The 26,226-nt window shown below is 39.2% G+C and overlaps 2 protein-coding genes, 1 long non-coding RNA gene and 1 pseudogene across 3 annotated transcripts; 3 read left to right on the top strand and 1 right to left on the bottom strand.

Annotated features, from left to right (window-relative positions):
• Positions 1 to 9,273: 9,273 nt before the first annotated feature.
• LOC113276317 lies at positions 9,274 to 12,863 on the top strand (annotated as a pseudogene).
• Positions 12,864 to 13,238: 375 nt separating this feature from the next.
• On the top strand, positions 13,239 to 14,223 carry LOC113276319. Its single transcript, XR_003324286.1, has 3 exons — positions 13,239 to 13,399; positions 13,966 to 14,076; positions 14,155 to 14,223. It is a non-coding gene; the product is annotated as an uncharacterized LOC113276319 (long non-coding RNA).
• Positions 14,224 to 16,361: 2,138 nt separating this feature from the next.
• LOC113276315 (F-box protein At4g00755-like) lies at positions 16,362 to 19,008 on the top strand. Its single transcript, XM_026525913.1, has 6 exons — positions 16,362 to 16,516; positions 16,654 to 16,800; positions 17,287 to 17,724; positions 17,812 to 17,987; positions 18,139 to 18,257; positions 18,362 to 19,008. The coding sequence occupies exons 2-6, from the start codon at positions 16,671 to 16,673 to the stop codon at positions 18,732 to 18,734; spliced, it is 1,236 nt and encodes a 411-aa protein (XP_026381698.1). The 5' UTR covers positions 16,362 to 16,516; positions 16,654 to 16,670; the 3' UTR covers positions 18,735 to 19,008.
• Positions 19,009 to 19,120: 112 nt separating this feature from the next.
• Positions 19,121 to 25,543, bottom strand: LOC113276313 (probable transcriptional regulator SLK2). The gene is made up of 10 exons (XM_026525910.1): positions 25,419 to 25,543; positions 24,082 to 25,138; positions 23,752 to 23,883; positions 23,484 to 23,532; positions 23,051 to 23,265; positions 21,809 to 21,877; positions 21,147 to 21,247; positions 20,707 to 20,800; positions 20,526 to 20,595; positions 19,121 to 20,420 (listed from the first exon to the last, which is right to left on the bottom strand). Exons 2-10 carry the CDS (start codon positions 24,736 to 24,738, stop codon positions 19,471 to 19,473), a joined length of 2,337 nt encoding a protein of 778 aa, XP_026381695.1. The 5' UTR covers positions 24,739 to 25,138; positions 25,419 to 25,543; the 3' UTR covers positions 19,121 to 19,470.
• Between the last annotated feature and the right edge of the window lie 683 nt (positions 25,544 to 26,226).

Below are 26,226 nucleotides of genomic sequence, written 5' to 3'. Positions count from 1 at the left end.
GAAAAGAAGTGAAGAATGTGTTATGGAAGACTCAAGGATAAAAATGGGCTTAAAAAGGAAGAAATTGTTCTTAAAGAAGAAGTGGGCTCAAGATTACCTAAGCCCAAATCCAATTCCTAAGCCCAAACCTGTTTTCCTTCTTAACCGTAAGATTGGATCCATTCCATCATCCAACGGTCGCTGCGTCATCATGCATCAGATTTCGATGCACCTTACCAACACTACAGCACCTAACTCCATCTTGAGCCGTTAGTTTCGTTGTATTTTTGCATCCAACGGTCGCTCATGATCTGTCTCCATCTCGCCGTTAGATCCGTTTCAGAAGTTATCATCCCACGGATTCCCTTCACAAAACATCAAATTTGATGATCCCGTTTAACACCTAAGCAACCTAACCCTATTACCCGCACCAAACGCACCCTTCTGCCAAAATCCATCGAGCCATCTCCTTCTTCCCCTCTTCTGAAACAGCGACGCTGTCTCCATCACCACCATCTTCTCCCCCAAATCACTCCACCATCTTCTCCCCCCAAATCATTCAATCATCACCACTCGAGCCATCATCACTTAGACCTACTTTTCTAGCCACTTATTACATCACCTCCTAATCGTTTCATCTCACATGAACCCTAGGTTAGGAGTTGATGAAATAGGTGAGGTTAGAGAATAAATCGAAGGCATGGGTAGTATCAGCAGACGACAAGGAAGCATGGGTGAGAGCTATCAATCGTTTTCAGAGATTAGGTAAGGATTTTTTGTAAAACCCTAATTTCACTGATTTGGGGATTTTAGTTTTTTTTTGGCTGTAACTATAAAAGGGTGTTAGGGGTGTAAAATTGGGCATCTCTGGACTAGCCAGTAGAGAATTGAAACAAATTTATTTTGATGCAATTCCAATTTCAGTTCTTCTTATGCAGTTAACAGTGAATGTGTGCATGTTGTTTTCAATTATCTCGAATGTTGAATGTTGCTTGAATTATCATACTCAATGAATGTTATTGCTAGTTACAAGTTTAGCATGAGCTAAACTGCATTAGGCTGAGGCTCAGATGAAGCCTAGTGCATTGTAAAATGGTGAATTGCTAGGATAGTTATCCTGATGTCTGTTTTGATTGAGCAATGGGAAGAGATTGATGCTCTTAGTGCCTGTGATTGATTGTTCTGTCAAAAGACAGTCAATGCTAGGGGAAAACTAGTGAGAAAATTAGTTTTCCTCCCATTCTAGATGTATGCATAGGATTTTCAACTCAACCTAGGATCACATTGCTTGGCTAGGACACAAAGGTGGATTCTAAGCCCTTAGCTTAGCCACAATCCCTTTTACAGTCACTTAAATTCAGTTCTGTTTTGCTTCCTGTTCAGTTTATCTCCTTACCTGTTTTGCTTGTTTAATTTCTTGCAATTTGTAGCTGTTGTGCACTGAAATCAGTGCACAAACTCCCCCTGCCCTTGGCTTACAGCCTTGGTTCCCTGCTATTTTTATTTTATATCCTCTGCCATTTAATCTTCGCTGTTTTGCCATCTTGTGTTAACTGCTTTGGTTTGTTAACTGTTTTGGTTCTTTGCATCTGCCATATTACCTTGCCTTGCTCACTGCCATAGTGCTTTGCACCCATTGATAGCTTAGGATAATTTCTTGTATGCTCCCACTCCCTGTGGACTGATCCCATTCTTACTTTCTATACTAAAACTTGACCTTGTATACTTGCAAGTCTTTTGTGTGTCGTTCCCAAGCACACCACAAGCTAAGTTCGATATAGCGGTTGAAAGATATTAGCTTGAGTCTAATCAGGTTTTCATTTAACGACGAATATTGAATGCTTTGTTACCAAGGTAACATTGATTGCAAACCCTGATTTGAAGATTATATAAATGAGAACTCTAGCAACTGGGAAACCTAATCCCCACACCTCATGTGTGATTCTAGTTGCGACTAGAGTAGATTCTCTTTTAACCTTAGGTTTTTCCAAAACCATGTAGGTTAACGACTTCAAGACTTCATTGGGATTGTGAAGCCAGACTCAACTATTTTCTCTGTAGTTACGTGTTCTAATCTTGTTGTTTTCTATCGTGATTGAGTATTATCTTCTCTAAGATTTTCTCGAGATTTAATCCCCGATGGGCAGTATAAAAAGTAGTCACAAACATCTTCGTTTCATCGTTTGTGATTCCACAATATCTTGTTTCACTTTTATACGATTAAGATTATTGTGAGGTAATTGATAATACTAGGATGTTCTTTAGGAATATAAGTCTGGTTTATCAATTGGTTCATGTGCACCTTGATTTATCATAACACGGAACAAAACTCATAGATATTTCTGTGGGAGACAGATTTATCTATCTTAATAGACTTTTCTGTGTGAGACAGATTTGTTTATCAAGTTTTCGACTTTGGGTCGTACAACTCTTAGTTGTGGGTGAGATCAGCTAAGGGAATCAAGTGCGTAGAGTCTTGCTGGGATTCAGAGACGTAAGGAGCGCAACTGTACCTTAATCAGTGTGAGATTGATTAGGGCTCAACTACATTCCAGTCCGAAGTTAACTTGTAGTAGGCTAGTGTCTGTAATGGCTTAATACAGTATGGTGTTCAAAGCTGGACTAGGTCCCGGGGTTTTTCTGCATTTGCGGTTTCCTCGTTAACAAAATTCTGGTGTCTGTGTTATTTCTTTTTCGCATTATATTTTCTATATAATTGAAATATCGCAGTTTGTGCGTAAGTTCAATCAATTCTTAGATCCGAACTTTGGGTTGTTGATTAAATTGATTGACACTTGGATATTGGTTTTTGATACCGTCCAATTTGTTTCTTATATTAATCAGTCTCACGGATTTCTATCTGTTCGATTTGTTGATTACATTTTTTTTTCTTTGAAGCATGAAATTGTAATAAAGTTAGGAAGAAATAACACGAGGGTACATTATACCCATAGAGTCTGTCATTACAGTATGGCCAATACACGATGGAGTTGTGTGGTCCCAGATTGTTGTGGTTAGATTTCCCGTTGTGCTGTCATCTGCCGCTTTGTTTGCTAACCCGTCTGCCGCACGATTTTCTTCTCTGTAAATATGGTTCATGGTGAAATGCGGAATTTGGGGAAATCTAAGCTTAATTTCTGTTATCATATTGTTTAAGTACCAAGGTGGTTCGGCTGTCGAGGTTAAAAATCTTAGAAGATTTTCCGAGTCTGTTTCGAATTGCACCTTTGTCCACTCTCGATCTATAGATGTTCTTGACGCTATGAGCATGGCCCAAATTTCGGCAGTGAGCGTTGTTGTTATCCGTAATGGTTGTGCAATTGCTAAGATTGTTATAGCATTTTCGTTTCGGCAAATAATTCCCGCTCATGTTATTCCCGGATGTCCTCTAACTGCTCCATCTGTGTTGATTTTGATTCAGTCCGGGTGGGGTTTACTTCATCCTACTAAAATTGTGGTTGACTTGGGAATCTGATGCAAAATGTTTGTATAAGGTTGCATTCCTGGTAGTTACGGTGGAAGGTTCTGTTGAGCCCATGTGTATTCCTGTTGTAAGCGGGTAGCCATTTGGAGTATGTTTGTTGGGTGTGTTTTCTTTTGGTTGTATACGATGTCATTTCTAGCTAGCCAAAGTGAACAAAAGAGAAAGTATAATGTAGTGGTGGTTTGGTTACCTATTTTATCCTGAAGAAGTAGGGATATAGATGTATGCGGGTTTATTGAAGCGTGTATTCCTTGGTGGGTGCTCTATGGAGTGGATATCCGGGGAAGTAGTAGGTTCCACGAATCCATAGCGATCGGAAAATTTAGCAGGATATGCTTTGCGGTTTCAGGGTCAGAATTGCATTGGGGGCAAATATTGGAGTTGGCGAGGCAGATGTGATTGAGTAGTTGGAGGGTTGGTAGGCCCCCGTTAAGTGCTTTCCATAATAACAGTTGTACTTTTGGTAGACAGGGGAGCGTCCATAGGAAGTTGGTTGGAGGGGGGAGTGGATTGTGCTGCAATTGATCTGAAATGTATGTTAGGCATTTGTATCCTGAAGCCGTCGTGTATTTTCCTGATTTTGTGAAGGGCCAGATTATTCTATCTGGCTGGTTCTCATGTGGAAGGTGAAGGTTTACGATTATTTGCATTGTGTTTGGAGGGAGGATACTCATCTTTTCGTGGTTCCAAGACCGGGTTAATGGGTCAATGATATCAGCTACTGATATTATGGGGTAGCAAAGTATGGGGTCTATGCTATTTTCTAACTGAGGGATCCAGTTTGCTTGGATTGGGGTGGTGGATCCGTTTCCTATTTGGTAAAAGAGATGTTTTTTCATGGTTGGTATGAGGGAAGCCAGATTCCTCCATAGGGGGCTTGTGGACGAGGGAGAAGGAGGGATGTTTAGGAGGATTGGTTGGTGTTTAAGGTATTTCTCGTTGTACAACGAGGCCACTATAGAGTTTGGTTTCTCAAGTATGTTCCAGATTTTTTTAATAAGTAGGGCCTTGTTATGCTCTTTGCTGCTTCGAATTCCCAATCCTCCTTTTGATTTAGGTTTGATGAGTTTATCAAATCCTACTGGATGAAGTTTCCTTACGGTTGAGTCGTGTCCCCAGAAGAAGTCTCTGGTTATGCGATCCATTTTTTAGTGGATATGAGCTGGAAGTAATTTTGTTTGCATAAGATGATTGGTTGTAGGTGTGAGAGAAGTTTTAATGAGAACTAATCTTCCTGCCTGATTTAGGCATTTCGTCATCCAACCTTTTTCTTTTCGAGCTAGTTGCTGAAGAAGGGGGGGCAACAATATGTTGAGATGTTCTTCCTTGTTTAAATTGTACTCCCAGGTATGTGGGTGTGTTTGATGTTGTTGGCATGCCGAAAGTTTGTTGAAGTTCGATTACCTGATGTTTTTCCAGATTTGGGTGATGGATTATTGTCGATTTTGAGGTATTGATATGTTGACCTGCTGAGGTACTATTGCAATAAGTTCTTGAGTTGGTTTGTGCCCTCTATTGTTGCTTTATATGTTATTAGCAGATCATCCGCGTACATGAAATGCAGTATTGTGGGGCTTTTTGAGAGATGCGCAGTCCCTCTACTTTTTTTGCGCTTCTAGGTTTCCCAAATTTGTTGAGAGGATTTCCGCACAGATAATAAAGATATAAGAAGAGAGGGGATCACCTTTCCTAATTCCTCTAGTGGGGGTGATGTAACCGTGCGGAGTGCCGTTGATATTGACTGAGTATGTTACTGTGGTGATGCATAGCATGATGTAGTCCACAAAGAGTTGTGGGAAGCCCATTTTAGTAAAATCTCGTTTGATGAATCCCCAATCTAAGGAGTCATAAGCTTTTTGTATGTCTAGCTTGAGAGACACTTTTGGGTCCTTGGTTCGGCTAGAGGATTTGATATAATGGAAAAGCTCACTGGCGATTGCTATGTTATCATGAATAGATCTTTGGGGCACAAATGCACTTTGGTAGGGGCTTATGAGGAAGGGGAGAAAAGGTCTTAAGCGGTTGACTAAGATTTTGAGATAATTTTGTAAGTGACATTGCATAGTCCTATTGGTCTGTATTGAAAGGGTTTAGAAGGGTGATCTACTTTCGGGATACGGGTGAGGTTAGTATGATTCATGAGTGGGTGTATGTTAAGGGAGTTAAAAAAGCTGCGTACCATATCAATTAGTTGTGTCTGGGTTGTTTCCCAAAAAACTTTGAAAAACATGCTAGTGTAGCCGTCTGGTCCTGGGGCACGTTCGGAGCCGATGGAAAAGAATGATTTTTTGATTTCCTCAGGGGTCACCTTTGAAGTAAGAAGAGAACATTGTTGAGGGGTTATCCTTGGGGTAATGTTTTCAAACAATTGGTCATCAATTCTTGTACTTGGTGCTGTATATTGATCGGTGAAGTGATCTAGCATAATTTTGATGATTGCGTCCTTATCATGGATCCAATTATTTTGTTGATCTTGGAGTTGCTGGATGTTGTTGAAGCTTCGATGAATTGTATCCTTGGTGTGAAAGAATGTTGTGTTTCAATCTCCCGATTGCAACCATTGTATTCTACATCTTTGTTGCCAATAGGTTACATGGCAATCTAGCAGGGTGAAGTGATCCATGCGTAACTGTTTTTCTTGTAGTAGCCATTGTTCCAGTGCTGGGCCCGTCTGCGTAGCACATTGATGTTGTGCCTGCTTGATTTTGGCGGTTGATTTTTTAATTAGGGTAGGTAAATGGTCGAAGGTTACCTTATTCCATTCCGTCAGGTTTTCGCTGGTTGATATGAGCTTCAGTTGGAGATTTAAGGAGGGGTCTGAGTCATGCATTTTGTCCCAAGCCTAGTTAACCACTTGCTTTAATTGTGGGTGAGATAACCATGAATGTTCGAATTTGTAGTTCTTATTTCCTTGCCAGTCCAGAACTTTGATTTGTAGAAGAATGGGGGCATGATCTGAAGCTATTCGTGGCAAATGCGTGATTCCCGCATGAGGATTGACGGTTCTCCACTGTTGGTTTGATATAGCTCTATCGATGCATTCTTGGATATTGTCCTGGCCTTACTGGTTGTTTTTCCAAGAGTAAGGGTCGCCTCGGAATCCTAGGTCTAAGAATCACATCTGATCAATTATATTAAGAAAAGGTTGAGTTTGAGCATAGGTGACTGGTGTTCCGCCTTTCTTTTCGGATTGTTCCGTCACTTCATTAAAATATCCGATGAGAATCCAAGGTGTAGATATGATGGGGAATAGGGATGGGAGATCTTGCAAAAATCTTTCCCTGCGTCCGGTTGTGGTGGACCATATATACCGATGCAAATCCATGGTTGCGCTGGGGCTGGGGGGGTGACAATGGCGTGAATAAAACTTTGGGATGTCCTTATGATTTGTATGTTGACATCATTATTCCATAATAGGCAGAGGCCTCCTTTTCTTCCAATTTTGGGGACAGAACAGTGGTTCTGGAATGGTAATGTTTAAGCAATGCGAAGCATTTGATTGTTATTGGCTAATGTTTCTGAGATGAATAAGATGGTCGGTTTATATATAGAGATTAATCCTCTTAGGTGGTGTGTTGTTGGTGGTTGGTTTATTCCCTGGAAATTCCATGCCAGGATTGACATGGTTAGGGAGGAAAAAGTTGGTTGGGTTTCGGGTTGTTTGGTGTTGGTAGAGGTTTGAGGTAGGTGGGAATTGGGCCTGGGTTTTTAGGTTTTTCCGGACGAGAGTGATTGTAACCTGAAGGGAACCTTAAATCAGTTTGAAACTTGAGATCCGTTTTGATCTGTATATAGATTGAGACCAGTCCGTTGCGGGTGATGTTACTGTTCCTGAGCTTGCGCTGATGTTGATTCAGTTACATCTTCAATTCTAGGACAATCGGGAGGCTGACACTGTGCTGTGGGATTATGCACTTGACCAAATCGCTAATGAAAGTATAGTTGTTGTACGAAAACCTTATAATGCGACTTAGGTTCAGTAGAAGTTTCAAATATTATACACGTACAAACTTTCAAATACATAATACAACTTAAAATTGAACAAAGTTAAGATAGATACAATTGCAAAGAGAATGAGAGATTTAATATAATCAATGTATTTTGGGGGACTCACCTGGAGGTTAGTCAGATCATAGGAGCATGGGTTTGGGCAAAGGGGATATTTCTTCATATTCGGCATAAACAAAAGAGGCACTAAGGAGGTTTGATCGATTTAAAGTAAAATTGAAAATTAAAAGCATGAGAAGGTCACACCAAATAAAAATAGATCCTACACTACTGAACATTAAACAACATAGGCCTTAAAAGGACAGATAAAAGAGAATTAAGAAAAAATAATGATTCTACAGATGGTTAATTATCTAAGTCAAGCTGAATAACCCAAAATCTAAACCTATATAATCAACCCAATACAAAACATCAAGCTCAATAAGCCCCACAAGGCAAGAAAAACACAGTAGAATAAACGATAAGACTAAGGACAAACAGGGGGGATAACTAGGGGCCAGGGGAGGAAAAATGCAGGGAATGGTTAAAGAATCAAGCCGATTGAGTCTTTGATATACTTTTCTAAAGATTGAGTTTGACTGTGTAGTTGATTCTCTTGAAAGTATATTGGAGTTAGCCCATACATATTGCTTAAACGAAATATTGGGTGTGGTTGTTAGACCCCCCACTTTTTCAGAGGAGTATGCAATAAATGCGCAACAAACCGATTTGGAGAATGATCAAGTTATTATTTGGAGCATCTTCTTTCTCAGTTGTATGATCAAGACCCATGTTAGTCTCTTCCATATTATTTGATTTTATGTAATCTCAACAAATGTAAATCACATTGCATACTTGTTGTGTCAATATGAAGTGTATAATGATGAAACAAGAGGGTGTATTCATGTAACACCTCTTCTATGTAATCCTTCAAACCACTTGAATGAGGTAGTCAAATACATAAATTCTAGGGGCTCTTAAAAGACCCTCCTTCCTTACAAAGAAAAAAACAAAAAAAAAACCATGCACAAGACGTCGTGGCATAACACACACAGATATGCCTGAACATGGTTTCGGTTTAATTTCCACCGAAACCGGACCGAAACAGACCGGTTAGGAAGAAACCGAACCGAACCATTTACTAATGGATTGGTTATGGTAAAAAATTTTGAAAACCGACATTACTGATTCGGTTTTGGTTTGACCCCAAAACCGAACCAAAAACCAATGGAAAACCAGTTATGTTCAACCGTTAGATTAAAACCTAAGATTTAATCTGCACCCTTCGTTTTTCTTAACCTAAGATATCATCGAGCAATTTCTTAACCTCATTTTCTCTATTGTTTATGTTTTTTGAATTTGTAATCTTTATGTTTTGAATTGTGCGTCTAAACTTGAAATATGAACTATGGTTGTGTTAATTACTTTCTGCAGGTAGGTTAAAATTCTACTGTGATTATTTTCTTTTTAAGATTTGAATTGTCAGTTTCAGAAAACTTACATACAGTCAGTTTTCCATTAACCCAATAGAACAAACCGAAACTGGCTAAAATCACTAAGAAACCGAATCAATGGTTAATGATTCGGTGATGGTAACATTATATTGATTTTGTTTGGCAGGAAACCGAGCCGAAACCGACCATGAACAGCCCTATTACAGATGCTGGAATTATAAACACGTTCGTGTACACCCTTGGGTAGCATTTGCGTACATTGAACTCAATCAAGAGCCCGGTCCCTTTCCAATAAAAATAGTCATTTTCATTAAACGGCCACCACCACTCGCGTGGCTCAAAAACTTATCATCATCCTCATTTTCTAATATTAATTCATATTCATAAACCCTAGGGGGACTCTGTTTGTCTCTTACCCCGAAACCCTAAGGCCTAAAACCCCCTTTTTCATCATCTTCTTCCTCCCCCCTTTTCTCTGTAACATCGGCTACTCCAGATCTACGGTGAGTTTCAACATATTCTCATTCTTATCGAATTCAATTGAAAAAAAAGATTTGAACATGGCTGCTTTTTGCATGAATCCTGTTGATACGACTAGTTTATCATCATCATCATCTATATTGAATTCGTCGAAATCCTCATTGTTCTTAAAATCTGGGTCAATCCAATTCTTATTGTATTCAAAGAAAAAGGATAATAATCTTTCATCGTTGAGTCTTCGTTTGAAGCAACGTCGATTTAAGAATAATAATGGTGTTGGTTTAGTGAAATGTGGGAATCACATTGTTAATGAATCTCCCAGTAATGGGGGTGTGTTTGATGGAGGTCTTGGTAGTTCTCCTGTTGGTAAGAGAACTGATTTGAAGAAAATAATGATATTAGGAGCTGGTCCTATTGTTATTGGGCAAGCTTGCGAGTTCGATTACTCGGGGACTCAAGCTTGCAAAGCTTTAAAAGAAGAAGGATATCAAGTCATTTTGATTAATTCGAATCCTGCGACGATTATGACAGATCCTGATTTGGCTGATAGAACTTACATTACACCGATGACACCTGAGTTGGTTGCGCAAGTAATTGAGAAGGAGAGACCTGATGCTCTTCTTCCTACAATGGGTGGACAAACTGCGTTGAACCTTGCTGTGGATTTGGCTCAAAGTGGGGTGTTGGAGAAGTACGGTGTGGAGTTGATTGGAGCCAAGCTCGATGCTATTAAGAAGGCGGAAGATAGGGATTTGTTTAAGCAGGCAATGAAGATTATTGGGATCAAGACGCCGCCGTCAGGGATTGGAAATACTTTGGAGGAGTGTTTCGAGATTGCTAAAGAGATAGGAGAGTTTCCGCTGATTATTAGACCTGCGTTTACTTTGGGTGGGACTGGAGGTGGGATTGCTTACAATAGAGAGGAGTTTGAGGAGATTTGTAAATCCGGTCTTGCAGCTAGTACTATGTCACAGGTACTTGTGGAGAAGTCTCTCTTGGGTTGGAAAGAATATGAACTTGAGGTCATGAGAGACTTGGCTGATAATGTGGTTATTATTTGCTCGATCGAAAACATTGACCCAATGGGGGTTCATACTGGAGATTCAATAACAGTGGCACCAGCACAGACGTTGACAGATAAAGAGTATCAACGTCTTAGAGATTATTCCATTGCGATCATTAGGGAGATTGGTGTTGAATGTGGGGGTTCAAATGTCCAGTTTGCTGTTAATCCAGCAGATGGTGAGGTCATGGTGATCGAGATGAATCCTAGAGTGTCAAGATCTTCGGCTTTGGCATCTAAAGCTACTGGATTTCCAATTGCTAAGATGGCTGCCAAATTGTCAGTTGGGTACACACTTGATCAGATCCCAAATGACATTACAAGGAAAACACCAGCTAGTTTTGAGCCGTCCATAGATTATGTGGTGACCAAGGTAAAATTTCTTTCTTCTCTCATCATCATATGAAACGTGTATTTAAATTGTTATTTTCCTGTTTCTTAATTCTTCTCCATGATTATCTACGCCATTTCCCTATCACTTGTATATGATAACTTCAGTGATTCGGGACAGATGAAGCATCTATCTCTTCCTTCTGGTGTTCATATTTCTTCGCGTTAGCATGCTAAACTGCCTTTCCATTATTTATCTATCATATATGCTAAAGGAAAACTTCCCTATTGTTGTTAATTGCCTTTTCTTTCCTTCGTGTTATTCTCTATGTATAAATGATACCTGTTGAATATGTATATAAAAATGTGGCCCCATCTCCAAAACTCAGATCAGCTTTTTCATCCGAATTGCTTACTTGCAGAATGAATGCTTAATGTTTCTTTCTCCATGTGCAGATTCCTCGGTTCGCTTTCGAAAAATTCCCCGGATCTCAGCCCATATTGACTACCCAGATGAAGATGTTATAAACATCATTGAGTTGGAACGACCTGATGGAATCATAGTGCAGTTTGGAGGGCAAACACCGCTCAAGCTTGCTCTTCCTATCCAGCGTTATTTGGATGAGCACAAGCTTTTGAGCGCTAGTGGGGCAGGCTACGTTCGTATATGGGGTACCTCTCCAGATTCGATCGATGCAGCTGAGGACAGGGAGAGATTCAATGCAATCCTAAAGGAGCTCGAGATTGAACAACCACAAGGTGGAATTGCTAAAAGCGATGCTGATGCTCTGGCCATTGCTAAGGAGATTGGCTATCCAGTCGTGGTTCGTCCTTCATATGTTTTGGGTGGACGTGCGATGGAGATAGTATATAGTGATGAAAATCTCGTGAGATACCTTGAAACTGCTGTCGAGGTGGATCCAGAACGCCCTGTCTTGATCGATAGATACCTTTCTGATGCCATTGAGATAGATATTGATGCTTTGGCTGATTCATACGGGAATGTGGTCATTGGTGGAATAATGGAGCACATTGAGCAAGCTGGGGTCCATTCCGGTGATTCTGCTTGCTCGTTACCCACAAAGACTATCCCTTCATTGCGTTTGGAAATTATCAGGTCATGGACTAAAAAACTGGCCAGGAGGTTAAAAGTTTGTGGGCTCATGAACTGTCAGTATGCAATCACGGCAGCAGGAGAAGTTTTCTTGCTTGAAGCAAATCCTCGTGCTTCCAGAACTGTTCCATTTGTTTCCAAGGCAATTGGGAAACCGTTAGCCAAGTGTGGCGCACTAGTCATGTCAGGCATGTCACTCCAAGACCTACGTTTCACGGAAGAGGTTATCCCTAAGCACATGTCAGTTAAGGAAGCCGTACTCCCATTTGAGAAGTTCCAAGGGTGTGATGTATTGCTTGGACCAGAAATGCGTAGTACTGGTGAAGTTATGGGTATTGATTTTGAGTTCTCTTCTGCATTCGCAAAGGCTCAAATTGCCGCGGGTCAGAAGTTACCCCTCTCGGGAACTGTTTTCATCAGCTTGAATGATCTTACAAAGCCACATCTTGCTGCAATAGCTCGCTCTTTTGTGGATCTTGGGTTTAAAATTGTTTCGACATCTGGCACGGCTCACATACTAGAAATGGAGGGGATCCCTGTGGAGAGGGTATTGAAAATGCACGAGGGAAGGCCGCATCCTGGTGATATGTTAGCGAATAAACAAATTCAGTTGTTGGTGATAACAAGTTCGGGTGATGCCTTGGATCAGATTGATGGCAGGGAGTTGAGGAGGATGGCCCTGTCTTACAAAGTTCCCATTATAACAACTGTTGCTGGAGCAAAAGCAAGTGCAGAGGCAATAAAGAGCATGAAACACAGCAATGTGAAGATGATTGCTCTTCAGGACTTCTTTGACGTAACTGTAGATGCTGAACTGAACTTACAGTCTGCTTCATAGTCACTTTGACCTGCTATTAGTTATTTTAAGCTCTTTTTTATATAATGGGTGTAGATTTTTCTGAATTTTGTAATGCAACTGGTTTCTCTTTCTGTTAAGGTTATTAATGAAAATCTTATGTTCTTTTAGAGTTACTTAGATGCATTAGATAAACTTGTTCCCCGATGCACATGTTAAGTGTGTTTTCTGGTTTGGAGATGCTATGTGGTTTCAGATAATATAATCTAAAAATTGCAGTCTATGATAATAACTCCAGTGGTAATAATTTTTGAACTTCATGTTTGTTTTGTTTTATATGTTTGTTTGTTTTTTTGGTGGGGTTTACTAGTTACGACCTTCCAGTTAATCTCTTTAGGCCATACTTTCTTCGGAGGGAGGCTTTTAGTTGGCTGTTTCCTGTTTTGAATCACCAGTTTGATATTTACCAGGCTCTGCAGTTGATAAATTTCTGATTTTTTCTTTGTGCAGTCTAGTACCACTGGTGCAGAAGGTCAGTGAGGGAGCAGTACTGGGAATTGACAGAAAAGCTGTGTGATAAATTATTAAATGGGGAAGATTAGCAGAGACAGTACTAGTGTTGCGCTGAAGACGATAGTTTAGGAAATGGTGTGACAACTGTTGCACAAGGGTTTCTTGTATCTCTTTCTCCGGAACTAGTTAAGCGAATGATGTAAGTTTTGATCTACTAGATAGAATACATTCTTACTTCAATCTATGTTTAATTTTATATCACGTGTGGTTTTTCATTTTTGAGGTCTGTCATTTGACTCATTTTCTAGTTTCTTGTTCAAATTTGCTACTGTTGTCCATCCTTGCATTAAGGTAAATTTTTTTCTTATTTTCTGCACATTCTTTCTCCCCGCAGAACAATTTACTTTCCTCTCTTATTTCTTACTGAAAACCGAAGCACTTCAATAAGCTTTGTTGTTTTTAACTGGTATGGTGCTCTTTCAGAACTAAACAGGAATTGAACCAAGGTTTCCAATGGTTATACAGGGACAACTGGTTTTAAATATTAAACTCACAGCCCGATATATTTGCTACATGTTAAGAGATGTTGAACAGTTTCTTTATATCTGTAGGCAATCCATTAGTTGTTACTAGGGTAACTATTATGCGGAGTCTGATTTATGATGTGTTTATTTTCTGTTTTATTCGTCTCTTTCAAATGGTAATGAAGAGATTGTTGTTGTTCCTTGTTCAGTTTGATTAGTGTTTAAATTGACAATGCTTCAGGTCCTGTCTGCTCCTGTACTGTCTGCTGTTGGTGAGCGTTATTACAATGTCATTGCTGAAGCATTAAGAGTGTGTGGGGAGGTTGCCTGAGTTGTGCAGCCTAATGTTGTGGTGAGAGTTGTTGTAGTTCACGAGATTACCCAATTTATGTCGGTCTTTTGTTTCATATTTAACACCCATCTTTTTCAGGATGTTGAATTTGATTGTAAGCTGAACATTCATCCAGTCGATAACTCGTCTAGCTAACCAAGATCAAAATCAGGTTGGTAAAATCCGGACACAACCTTCATCTTCTTTTTATGTCGTCTTGGAGACTTAACTAGCTAAGCTACCAGCCGAAGTTCTCTTTCTTATGTACTGAATCTCTTCTTGCAGGAAGTCAAGGAGTGTACTATTTCTTGCATGGGCCTCTTCGCTTCAACATTTGGTGCTAACCTCCAAGCGGAATTACCTGTATGACTTCCTGTTCTTGCTGATTGGATGGGTGGTGAGATGACTAGACTTGCTGCTGTGAAGGTAAGTTTAGATCTTTAGAAGAGTTAATCATGTAAGATTTCCTTTTTTGGTAATGCTTGTTCTGTATTATGCGTGCCGGAGCATCTTATTGCTGAATTCACGGCATTCCTGCAAAAGGTGTGCTCTCTGCTTCTATAAGAGTCGTTCAATCGCCCTCTAAGAATTTTGCGGTATATGACAATTAGAAGTACTGTTACCTTTTCTTTTCTTGTTAAAAAGGGTAGCCGTACATTGAGGCAAGCAACATTAGGGACACTAGGTTCTCTAGTTGTAGCTTATGGTGATAAAATTGCAGCTTTTGCTATTAAGTTAAAATTGCGAAACTTTCAGCTAAGGAGAGGTTCTCTTACTTATCATCTAGCCACTTTATTGTTTCGATTTTCTTCTTTAAAGGTATTTTATATGAATTGACTCAAGGATTTGAGACCTTGCTTTTCATGTTACAGTGTCTCAGACTTGCATATCTGTTTTACTTTGATGACAGATAGAAAGTCAATTCCCAGTGTTGGTTTGACAGTTAGCAATGAAGTTCTTTCACAAGCTCTAACTTTCATCAGGAGTTCATAGTTGAGTTCCCTCAACTTTGTGATGTTACTTCATCCTGGATTTGCTGACCGTTACATGGAACGCTTTCCTTCAATTCCGCTGGGCCCTGCGAAGTTTTTCCGCTGCCTTGATGGTGTCTGTTTGTAGCATGAAGCAAGAAATGGGTATTCCAGTGAGACAACAATATCTAACTGGAATACATGAAATTGGGAGAACGATAAAGCTTTCAAAAACTAGGATCAGTTAACAAAATCACATAATCTAACTGTAAATAATAGGCTAACCTTTTACTTATCTGCATGCCGATGAGCCTACATTAGGCCATTTAGCATTTAAGAAACTACACAAGGTGAGGTCTATCTATCCAGTTCAGGATAAGAGTTCCAGAGCAGTAAACAACACCGAGAAAATGCACTAAGCTACTATTCTATTTATTTTTGTATGTATGACAAAAGCAACAAAATCCGAGCAACATACATGTCCCAATTGCACCTCTGCCTGCAGATTTTTCTTCTGATGAGGGTATGGAGTACTTTATATAGCTGAGATGCAACCACTGGTGATCCAAAGTTGAGTAACGCAGAACGGTTCCCACCTTCACCTGTCCGTGATAGATAAGATACAAATTTTATCATGAATGTTAAAAGGAAATACAGCGTCAATCAAAATCCCCCTCTGCCTTGCTACTTCTGACAGTTGCAGTTCTAAGATTTTCATTGTACTACTGCTGGCATTTCTTTTTATGGACAAGTTCCCTATTTTTTATTGCTGGAAGCCAAGTTCTGAGTTAGACCTTGGAACACGATCTAGTAAGCAGCAACTTTTAGGAACAATGAGATAGGATAGGCTTTAGCCAATATCTATTGTATGCAAATTAAAAACGTTATTTACACTTATGAAGGGATTCAAAAGCTACTTCTCAACTTCGTTGCACATCCAAAAAGTTGTTTTTCGACTTCCAGAAATCAAAAAAATCAGAAGTCAGTTTGACAATAATAATTCAGGACGACTTTTAGGAATCTTTTGTGAAACAAATTTGTATCTAAACGTGTTAAAAAATCTGAAAATAGTTTGGGAACAAATTTCGAAATGATATTGGAAGCTAAATTTTTTTTTGTAAAGTAAATTATTTTTGTTTCGCTTCTGTATCCCTGTCGATCAAATCCATACCGTTAAAATGGATTAGTTCGGCCATTGACACGTTATTGGTTGGTCAGCGGAGTGTCACATCTTTATTCGAATGATAATATACCAAAATTAAATTAGTCAAAATTAATTACGTAATAATTCATAATTCCGTTAATTAATAATAACAAAATGAACTTTTTCTGGAAAAAAATATAAATGGACCTATTTTCTTTTTTATCTATCATCAAAAAACAATCTGCTGCTGGTGGTGGTTACTATCGCTTTCGGCACCGCTTTGATAAAATTTTCCTTGTTTCTTTCTACCGCTGATCTGCAAACCATCATCTCCTCTTCTCCGTTGGTACGTAAATTTCTTCAGAATCATATTAAATTCCTTTTCTTTTTTCTGTAAATTGGTGATTTTTTTTTATTTTTTTTATGAGATACTAGGGTTTAGTTTGACATTCTTTTGTGTGATTGAATTGAAATTTCATTCAGGTGGGTTTGTGACATCAATGGCGGGGGGTTGTATTGATTTTGTGCAATTGCTCAATCAAGACTTATCAACCAATATCTTATCGTATTTGGATGATCCAGCTGATGTTGTTCGTGTTGGTTCCGTTTCGCGTGCTTGGCGTCAATTTGGTAAAGCTCTTGAACCCTGAATTTATGCCCAGTTTATGTTTCATCTTGGTGATTTTGATTATGCTACTGTATAAGATGCATTGTAGTGGGAAATTAGCTTTGTAATGATGTGATTATGGTAGAAAACAGCCTGTAAGGAATATCGGTTCTGCGTGTTCATGCATCGAGGGCCATTGTTTGTTGTGATTCTATGTGTCTCTCTACCAATGCAGCACACTTGTAAAGGCAGTTTCCAGTACTTGTTCTATCAATTCTTATAGACTGTAGTTTGCCCGATGTCGCCTTTTAAGCTTTTTTGTCTTTTGTTTTGGTCGATAACATACGCATAAATCTTTATTAAGTAGAGGAATTGCGAACCTAAGAAGCATCAAACAAAATTCTGAATTGAAGTGAGAATTGAGATGGATAAGCAGTTTAAGTCTTGTCACGGTTTGGATTTTTTTTTTCTTATCATGGTTTAAACATGGTTTATTTAATGTGCTGCAGTGATTTCAAATGGTCTCTCCAAGAATCTCTGCTTAAGATTGTTGCCAGAAGTATCACATGCTGTACCTGCCATTGAAGAAAACGACATAGTAGAGCCACTAGATGTCAAGTCTACTGATGATATGGAAGTGGAGAAATCTACTGCTGATATGGAAGTGGAGAAATTGAAGAAAAATCATCGAGTTTATGCCTTCCTAGCAAAAGGTCTGGCTTCTTCCGTGGGAAATTGCATTTCTGAGGTAATATGTGCATCCAGTACCGATAATTATCCTGAAGAAAGCATTCTGAACACATTGGAACCTAGAGATAGGATCAGTGACAAGGCTTGTTACTGGTCAAGTGAAGGAGAGAGTGATCAAGGGGTGCCTGAGACATTAACTTATAAACTGACATCCGACTTGTGTTTTATTAATGAAATCAACATCCAACCATTCGAAGGTTAGTGTCCATGATCTAGTTGTATTATTTGACTCCATTCTTTGGTTCTGTTTATACTGATGACAAATATGTTTTTTCTCTATCCAGCATATTTCCAGTATGGTTCTCCTATATATTCAGCCAAGGCTGTGCGCTTTCGAATTGGCCATTTTACTGATCACTATACGGAGACAGATCTTGTGGATGTGTTTGAGGTAGGTCATAGACACATTGAAGATGACGTAGTATGGACATACACCTCAGAATACTTTCCAATGGCCCAGGTATGCTAATGTTGCAATTTTCCTTCTCAGCCTCTCTTTCTCTTTCTTCTTTGGAAAGGGGTGACGATGACATAAAAACAGATTTATTGCTTATTCCTGGTGGAGGCCTTTTAACTTCTCAACAACTCTAATTGATTTTACCACCGAACAGGAAAATTGCTTACAAAAGTTCAAGCTGCCACAACCTGTTTTTGCTGTTGGTGGAGTTTTGCAGATTGAACTTTCAGGTCGGGTTCAGCAGCAGGACGTAGATGGGTTATACTACGTGTGGTTAGTTCTTTATCTCTGCCTCATCTCGTTAATAGCCAAGAGGTCTTTAGTCTTGTCATCATTACATTGTTTTCTTACTAGATGTTGATTTTTCTTCCTTCTAGTATTTCTCACGTTCAAATCCTGGGACGCTCACTCAAAGAGGATTTCGATGCTGAGTTTGTTGATTTTTCTGGGAAGTGCGTGCTGAAGTATATCCCAAAACCAGATGCCACTGGTGACTCTAATCCTTCTGCAGGTGATGTGTTAGAAGATGGCAGTGGTGGTAGTACGCCTGGCCCATCTAGGTTGCATTCTTTCACAGCCGGGTTGGTGCAGAGAGCAGGGATGGGTTTCGAGCGCATTTTTTCTTTACGTGGGCATGGTGTGCTCATTATGGATGATGATAGCAATGATGAAGACAATGAAGATTATGAAGATGGCATGAACGATAATTTAGTCGAGGCTGAATCTGATGCTGAACAAGCTTTTGAATAGGCTTTGCATATGGAATGGAAAATAAAAATTTAGACTGCCATCTTTGGCAGCAGAAATTTTATTTTATGTTTACTGTGTGTGAGAGACCTAAAGATGGAGAGTCCTGACTCCTGACATTGTACTTTATTTGCTATTGAATTTGTTTTCATTTGCACTTGGCTTGCACATTACATATTTAGACATGAAGTCTTAAATGTGCCTCAGATGTTTCTTTCTTCTGTAGCATTTTTCAGATTTATGCTCAATGTAATTCAAAAAGAACATGTCCAACGTATTTCTGCTAGTGTGGTATAATCGGCAACTTTTTTCCCTTGTCACCTTAAAAGATGGTTTTGATAACTAGGAAATGGCAGGAGATGCGAAAGCAATGAAGCTATTGTGCACAGTTAGAAATTTGATTGCATTGGCAGTAACAGATTATACTTTAAATTTCTTGGATTAAACCTGTTTGATCAGAGTCAATTGCAACTAGGGTTACACTTTAAGAAAGACCAATAGAAAATGGCGCAACTGCAAAACTGCCAATCCCCTAATAAACATACCCAACACAACGACACTTTTAACCATAGAGAGCTGCTCTCAACATACATTAGTCAAAGGCTTCTCAGATGAACTATTACTGGCTGCCTGTTTAGAAAGGTTTCTGTACAGTGAGAATTCTTCTCTCTTTGAAGTCATCCTTATAAAAAAGAAGGCCGTCTTAAAAACAGCCAAATATAGGTAGCACAACTTGAGATTAGTCATCCCAACAGTTCGGAAACTCACTAGATATGTCTTGAATCATATCAGGAAAATCTAAATGACTATCAGAAACCTTTTTCTCAAAGCTGTTTGCACCACCACCACTGACCACGGGACCGTTGCTGCTGTTGGCAGTTCCCTTGAAACTATCACTTCTACCCATACTGTGACCACTCGAGGGGGCTGCACTGTTTCCAAATCCCCCTACCGGATTACCAACAGAACATGTGCTTCCAGCTTTAACTGCACCTGAACCACTTACAGTGGAACCATTATTTCCATTCACACCATTTAAAGCATGCTCATTCATAGATGTCCCATTTGCATTATCCAAACCAGAAGAGTTTTGCGGCTGTGGAGGCTGCTGGACCTTTACGTCATTGTTATTCATCATATCTGCCAGCAATTGCTGGATCATTTGCTCACTTAATTTTCCCTGAGAAGAGGATTGTGGGCTGTTCTGTTGAACCAGGTTATTTGTATTCTGTCGCTGATGCTGCTGTTGTTGTAGATGGTTCTGCATATGTAAAGGACTTGGCATATTGTTCGCTTGACCATTCTGAAGAGATCCTTGAAGTGAAGAACCTGCACCTTGAAACATCACAGACTGCTGTGCCTGGTTTGACATGCCAGAAGAACAAGAAGCTTCTTGTTGGAATGTGTTACGGTTTGAATTCATTGAGCTCTGTCTCAGCAAATTTTGGTAATTATTCAATCCAATTGCTGATTGAGCTGGACTATTCATAATCCCATTTCCAACCATGTGGTTATTGTTTCCATTGTTCATGTGGTTGTTCAAGCCACCAGACTGCATAGCCAACAGTTTGTTCAGAGTGTTTGCGTCCGTTGGCAAACCCTGAGCAGTAGCCAGCTGCTCCATTTCCTGCATCTTTTGAATCTGATATTTGGCAGCAGTTGTCTGTCGAGGATAATTCTTTAAGCTATCTGCAAAGTATTTAAATGGGAATGACTTATGATACATCCAAGGATCAAGTTCATTTTCAACCAAAAGCGTAAATAATCCTTCCAAAATTAACAGTAATTAGTTACCAATAGGTCCAATCTTGTTATCACGGCTGAACTCTATCAAATCTTTCATGCTACTGACGACTTCTGATATCTGTTGGTTGGTAACAAAAGCAGGAATATGATGAGAAAAAGACGCATCCAATTTTTATTCAAAAAAAGAAAAAAACTTCAAACAATAGACTAAAGACAACAGGCAAAATACCTGCAAGCACCGAACATATCTCTTTGAAAATCCCAAATCATTCAGTGACTGCAACTCCATAACTTTTCCTAGCTGACGCCAGGCTCCCGTGAAACTACAGAAAGAGAAACATAAAAGGCCCGACTAGGGAATTAGATTATATTCTCAGCAAATGAGTTGCACATCCATATAATAATATAGGATCTAGTAAAAGGGCCATCAACAGTACAAGCAGTTGAAGTTCGCCATAAATCTATGATGCTTTTGAAGACCCATGGAGTTGAGAGTTAATCCCAATTACAACCAGAACAAGATTTAGATCCTCCCTAACCACAATTTTCTTGTAACTTAATTTATCAAGGCACCAAGCTCCTTACTCTCTATATGAAAAAGTAGGTACAGAATGGAAACATGTCATATTTTAGTAAGAAAATATATAAAGAAGTGTTTAGCTGACTCACGCATTGCAGTGACTATGCAAATCCTGAGGTGAGAGACCTGTAGATCCACTTTCGCTGACAGCACTTTGATACTTTTGGGCTGCCTGAACCAATTGGTTCACCTGCAGTGAGAAAGAGCATACTTCGAGTTACTAAAACGTTAAAGCCATGATTATTAAATTTAATATTACCATGCATAGTGAAAGAAATTACATCAAAGACAAAAACCTAGTAGATCAACAAGACCCTGACAACTTATCAGGTTTTCTTCAACAAAATGGGAGTTGACAGAACACTTCCTGGATGCAATGAAGCAAATTTTGAGACCCAGGCCAAAAAAATACACAATCATTGAATAAAACTAAGATGCTCAGTGTTCTCAGTATTATGGCAGTGTCCAAACCACTAAGGCTTACTATATACAGACACCCACTAATCACTTGGATTTGTTACGAAAATCCACTTCTTTCGTCAGTAGGAATGTCATATAGTTAAGAGGCCCGAAAACAATAACTACAGAGTCGGTGACATGCTTAGCAGGGGAAATAAGGCTACTGAGGTGATCATATCCACAAATTAGCCCAGAGATTGGCGTTGGAGAATGTTAAGGTACATCAAATGGCCCTCAAATCCTGAGTAGATGTTTGAGCTAGTGAGATGAACAAGGAAAAACAATGACGTACCTGTGGCGCTAGCAGCCTACGAGACAACAGTTCTTCATGACGCCTAGCACAGAACTCCCATTTCAATATCTGCAGAGCAAAATATATAATGCCAAGATATTATTAACAATTTGCAACCCCATTTTTGTGCCATGTAGCAGCTTTTCCTTGAGCTTTTTTCCCCAAAAATACTTGTATTAAGAAAATTTGATAAAAAGTAATGCCACCCATACTACAAGCACTTCAAAGTTCAAACAACACTCTCCACCACACAGACAACCGTCTCAAAATCTCTCTCAATGACTCTCCCACTTCCTCATGAAAGTAAAGCTAAGATGATAACTACACAAACTTAGCAGAAGATACACCTAATAGCTATAATTAAGATGCTCCTTTAACTTAGCAGATGATAACTAAGATGCTCCTTCCTAATAGCTATAACTAAGGTATTAAAAATACCTTCACAATACTTGAAAAAGTTCATGAACCCACCGAGAACAAGCCAAGAACCATGTTTCATTGTATACTGTATTCCTACCATTTATGAAAGGCCAAGGTCATTGTATACTGTATTCCTACCATTTACGAAAGGCCAAGGGAATGGGTCAAAATCAGTATGTCCCTCTCATTAAGTGCGTACAAAGTACCTTTAACTAAACTATGGGAACAAGTTAAGTTAAGTATTTGACTTAGCTATTAGTTACATTATGTAGTTAAATAAATAGCAAATAGCAACAACTATTAGTAAGAGTATCCTAATATCTTATACTATACTCCCGCTTATTTGTGTTTCCCTATTTGATAGTTGATTGTGTTTTTCGTGTGCTCCAGATAACCATCCCAGTATTTTCCATTCCCTATTTGGTAGTTGATTTGTTTTTCGTGTCTCCAGATAACCATCCCAGTATTTTCCATGAATCCGCGGGCCTCGTTTTCATCTCAAAATAGGTTGAAGTGACCAAACTGAATAATACGTGTTTTCTGAGATTCTTCATCCTTTACCAGGATCAGATTACAGACATCAATTAACAATTGGCTCTAAAGAGTATTAGAAGTGTTATCTATTAGAAAAGTTATCTGAAGGGGTGGCCTTCTTTTGGGAAGCAAAAACATGCAGAATCTCCTAGTACAGCTGCCCTGTTTTCTACTAACCCCATTTTTTATCACTGATAATATGAGGATTAAAAGATAACGACTAACATAAAGAAGAACATAAAAATAAAAAATAAAATATCTTAAAACATGAAGAATATCACTACACACCTTCAAATCAGGGGTGAATATTATACGAAGTTGGCCCTCACGAACAACACGAAAATTTTGATAAACACTCTCCTGGACTGCTTTTCCATATTCCAGCATCATTATACCTGAGGGAAACCTACACTCGCGTGGCATGTCTACAAATAAGAGCTCGTCAACCACACCACTATCAAACTCGATCTGATTCAGTCTAGGGAATACTTCCACCGTCGCCTCTGTCACAATAAACAACAATGAAAGGTGAGTTTGTGTACATCCATTCGATGACTAGCAGTATATCACTTCTTACTATGACGTCTAACAAAAGAAACGTGAAAGAACATAAGGATATTGCCAAAGAAAGAATTAGCTGCATTCAAATTGCTTCCTCCTTACCATGCACAACAGTTAAAAGAAGAAAAGGGATTGAAAACATAAAACATGAGCTACTTACCAAACCCCCTTCCTGATCTGCAACCACAAATGTCACATTGCCATGCATCCTGACAAAGACACATACATCAGCTTGTAAGCTAATCAAATTCTAGAAGCCCGGCGGTGGATTAAAATAAAGCTATAGGAGCGCTCATTGGTGCTAAAGATTATATGAGTATCTATGTATAATGATGAATACCCTCATGGTGGTAACGGACAATACAACCCTATGTACCAAACAAAAGAATATAAGCAATAAATAGAAATCCACCAACTGCATGACTAACCATAGCTGCCTGGGGGAAAACACCCAATGCATGAACTCCAACATTATCATACATTGACAAACACCACCTTCTCGTAGCACGTGGAGCAAAATACTCCGCTACAAATTTTCTCCAATAGATAATAGTGTTTTCCTACAAACAAAAATCAAAATCAAGTCAAATAGTGAAATGCAACGAAAAATAATCTAACCATGGCAACTAGATAGGGAGGAAAAAAAACAGAAGCTGAACCGGCAAAAGGAACTGGTGATAAAAAGGGAATAATCATCCATTTGACTTGGCAATAGCAACTCAGAGTAGGGGAGCAAAAAACAGGTGCATAAAACATACAGGGGGTCGGTGGCGTTGATGATATATGTACTGCATCAGCCGGCGAGCACATACACCACTCTCATAGGGGCGTTTCACTCCAGAAAGTGGTTGTATACCCTGTTGCACTTGTTGCCTTAACTGTTGCTGCTGCAACTGCTGCTGCATCTGGGCCCTCTGAATCTGAGGCAGAGACTGCAGTATATGTTGTGGCTGTTGTTGGCGCTGCTGCATGATCCTCTGCTGTTGAAGTAATGTTTGCAACTGCGGATAAATATCTTCTTGCTTGATCTCAATTCCAAGCCTTGGCTTCTTATTCATTTGTGAGTAGTTATTTGGCTCCTGACCCAAAGGGCCAAGCATTTGAGGAATTTGGTTTGGTCGCAATGATGGTTGAGATGTAGCACTAGAACCCCCTTGCTGCCTTTGCTGCACTTGCTGGGAGTTCTGATCTTGATGAGAGTTCTGATGAACCGAAGAAGCATCCATCACTGAAGAACCCGAAATGCTAATATTATTAGACGAAAATGACAATGGTGAGGCAGGTAACCTCATATACGACTCTGTATTTATGCTGGCACTTCTCTGAAGACGAGGTCCCCCAGAGTGAGTAGAATTAGCGTCTGTAACTAACGAACTCGCCCCAACACTTGGTCCTGAGTTCGCTGCACGGTTCATATCCCCCGAAACCGGACACAAAGTTGTACCACGCCCAGCTCCCGAACACGAAGAGTTCCCAAAAGATGAATTTAACTGTCCCTTCACTATTGATTGATGATGTTGCCCTTGCCCGTCTCCTTGATAAAAAATACCAGAACTCGAAGTGGAGTTTGTTGGCCCCCCAGCCACCCTAGACGGTGCCGCAGGGGGCACCGTCCCCTGGTGACTGGTTTCCAAGTAGCTCTCCAGTGCCAGCACTAAACCCCCAATCTTCAACAATGAAAACTCAACTCAAACCCTAAAAAACCTAATAACTTTCAACATCATCCTTAATCCCACGAACCCCAAATCTAATTCCACTTCAAACAATCAATAAATCCCAAAACTACAACCTCTTCATCATAATCATCATCAAAATCTGTTACAGATATCAAAACACAAACCCTTTGTCAGGATCTCAAGCTCATTCCGAGTAATGCAAAAAAAAAACCCTAATTTTCTAATTTCAAACCTTAAAAAAAAATTCAAAAAAATCAAATCATGCACAAACCCACAACAACAACACCATCAATCATACTAATTTCATTCTTAAAAACATGTTCTTGGTCCTAGATTTAACTCTTAGATACTGTAATAACAACAACAAGGATCAATCTATCCAACAAAGACAAATAAAGTCAAAATTAGTACTCACTGACCTGAAAAAAATGAGGAGGAGAAGAAAAAACAAGGAGAAAATAGATAGATTTTTTTCTTTTCTTCACTAGATTTTCTTAAATAAGGCAACCGCCATTGCAGCTTAAGTTCACAACCTAAAAAGCTTATATATATAACTCGCGGGAATTACAGTAAAAGAAAAAAAAAATACTTTTTTTTTAATGTACCGGCCGTACCGGTTACCTACCCTACTGTTACCTGATTTTCTCGGTGACGAATTTGGCAGAAACACGTGGCTAAATCTTTGCGAATTATTCGTCTCGATCTAGAGATCTAGTGGTGGAGACACGATTCGGTTGTTTTGATGGGGATACGTGTTGTGCTTTTTGGTTGATTTGAGGATAGTGTCACGTGCGAAGGAGATGGTGGGGTGGTGTGTGGGATGGAAACAAACCCTCGTGTGGTTTTCACTGTCATGCAATTAATTTATTTATTATAATCTATTAATTAATTGTGATAATTTAATTGGATTTATTGAATTTGTTTAACGCTTTAAAGAATTGATTATTTTTGTTTTTTGTTTATAATTTCGTATTTAAAAATTACTATATTAATTTGTAGACAAGGCTATGTTTTGTTATGGGATGTATTGAGCTGAAGGATATAATATGACCATTGGTTTGCCTGGGCTATAAAGGCCGTCAAAGTGTGATTTTTTTTTTTTGTCGATAAAATTTGGTGTTGACGAATTTTAAATTCAGGTTGTCAATTTTATTTCCCAGTAACCTTATCACTGAAATAAAATGATATCGCCGATCATACTACACTAGAAATATGATCATTTCCGGA

Source organism: Papaver somniferum, chromosome 4 (assembly GCF_003573695.1).
Source record: "Papaver somniferum cultivar HN1 chromosome 4, ASM357369v1, whole genome shotgun sequence".
Taxonomy (NCBI): Eukaryota; Viridiplantae; Streptophyta; class Magnoliopsida; order Ranunculales; family Papaveraceae; genus Papaver; species Papaver somniferum.
Note: the sequence above shows the minus strand (reverse complement) of the source record. Positions and strands in the feature narration are given on the sequence as shown.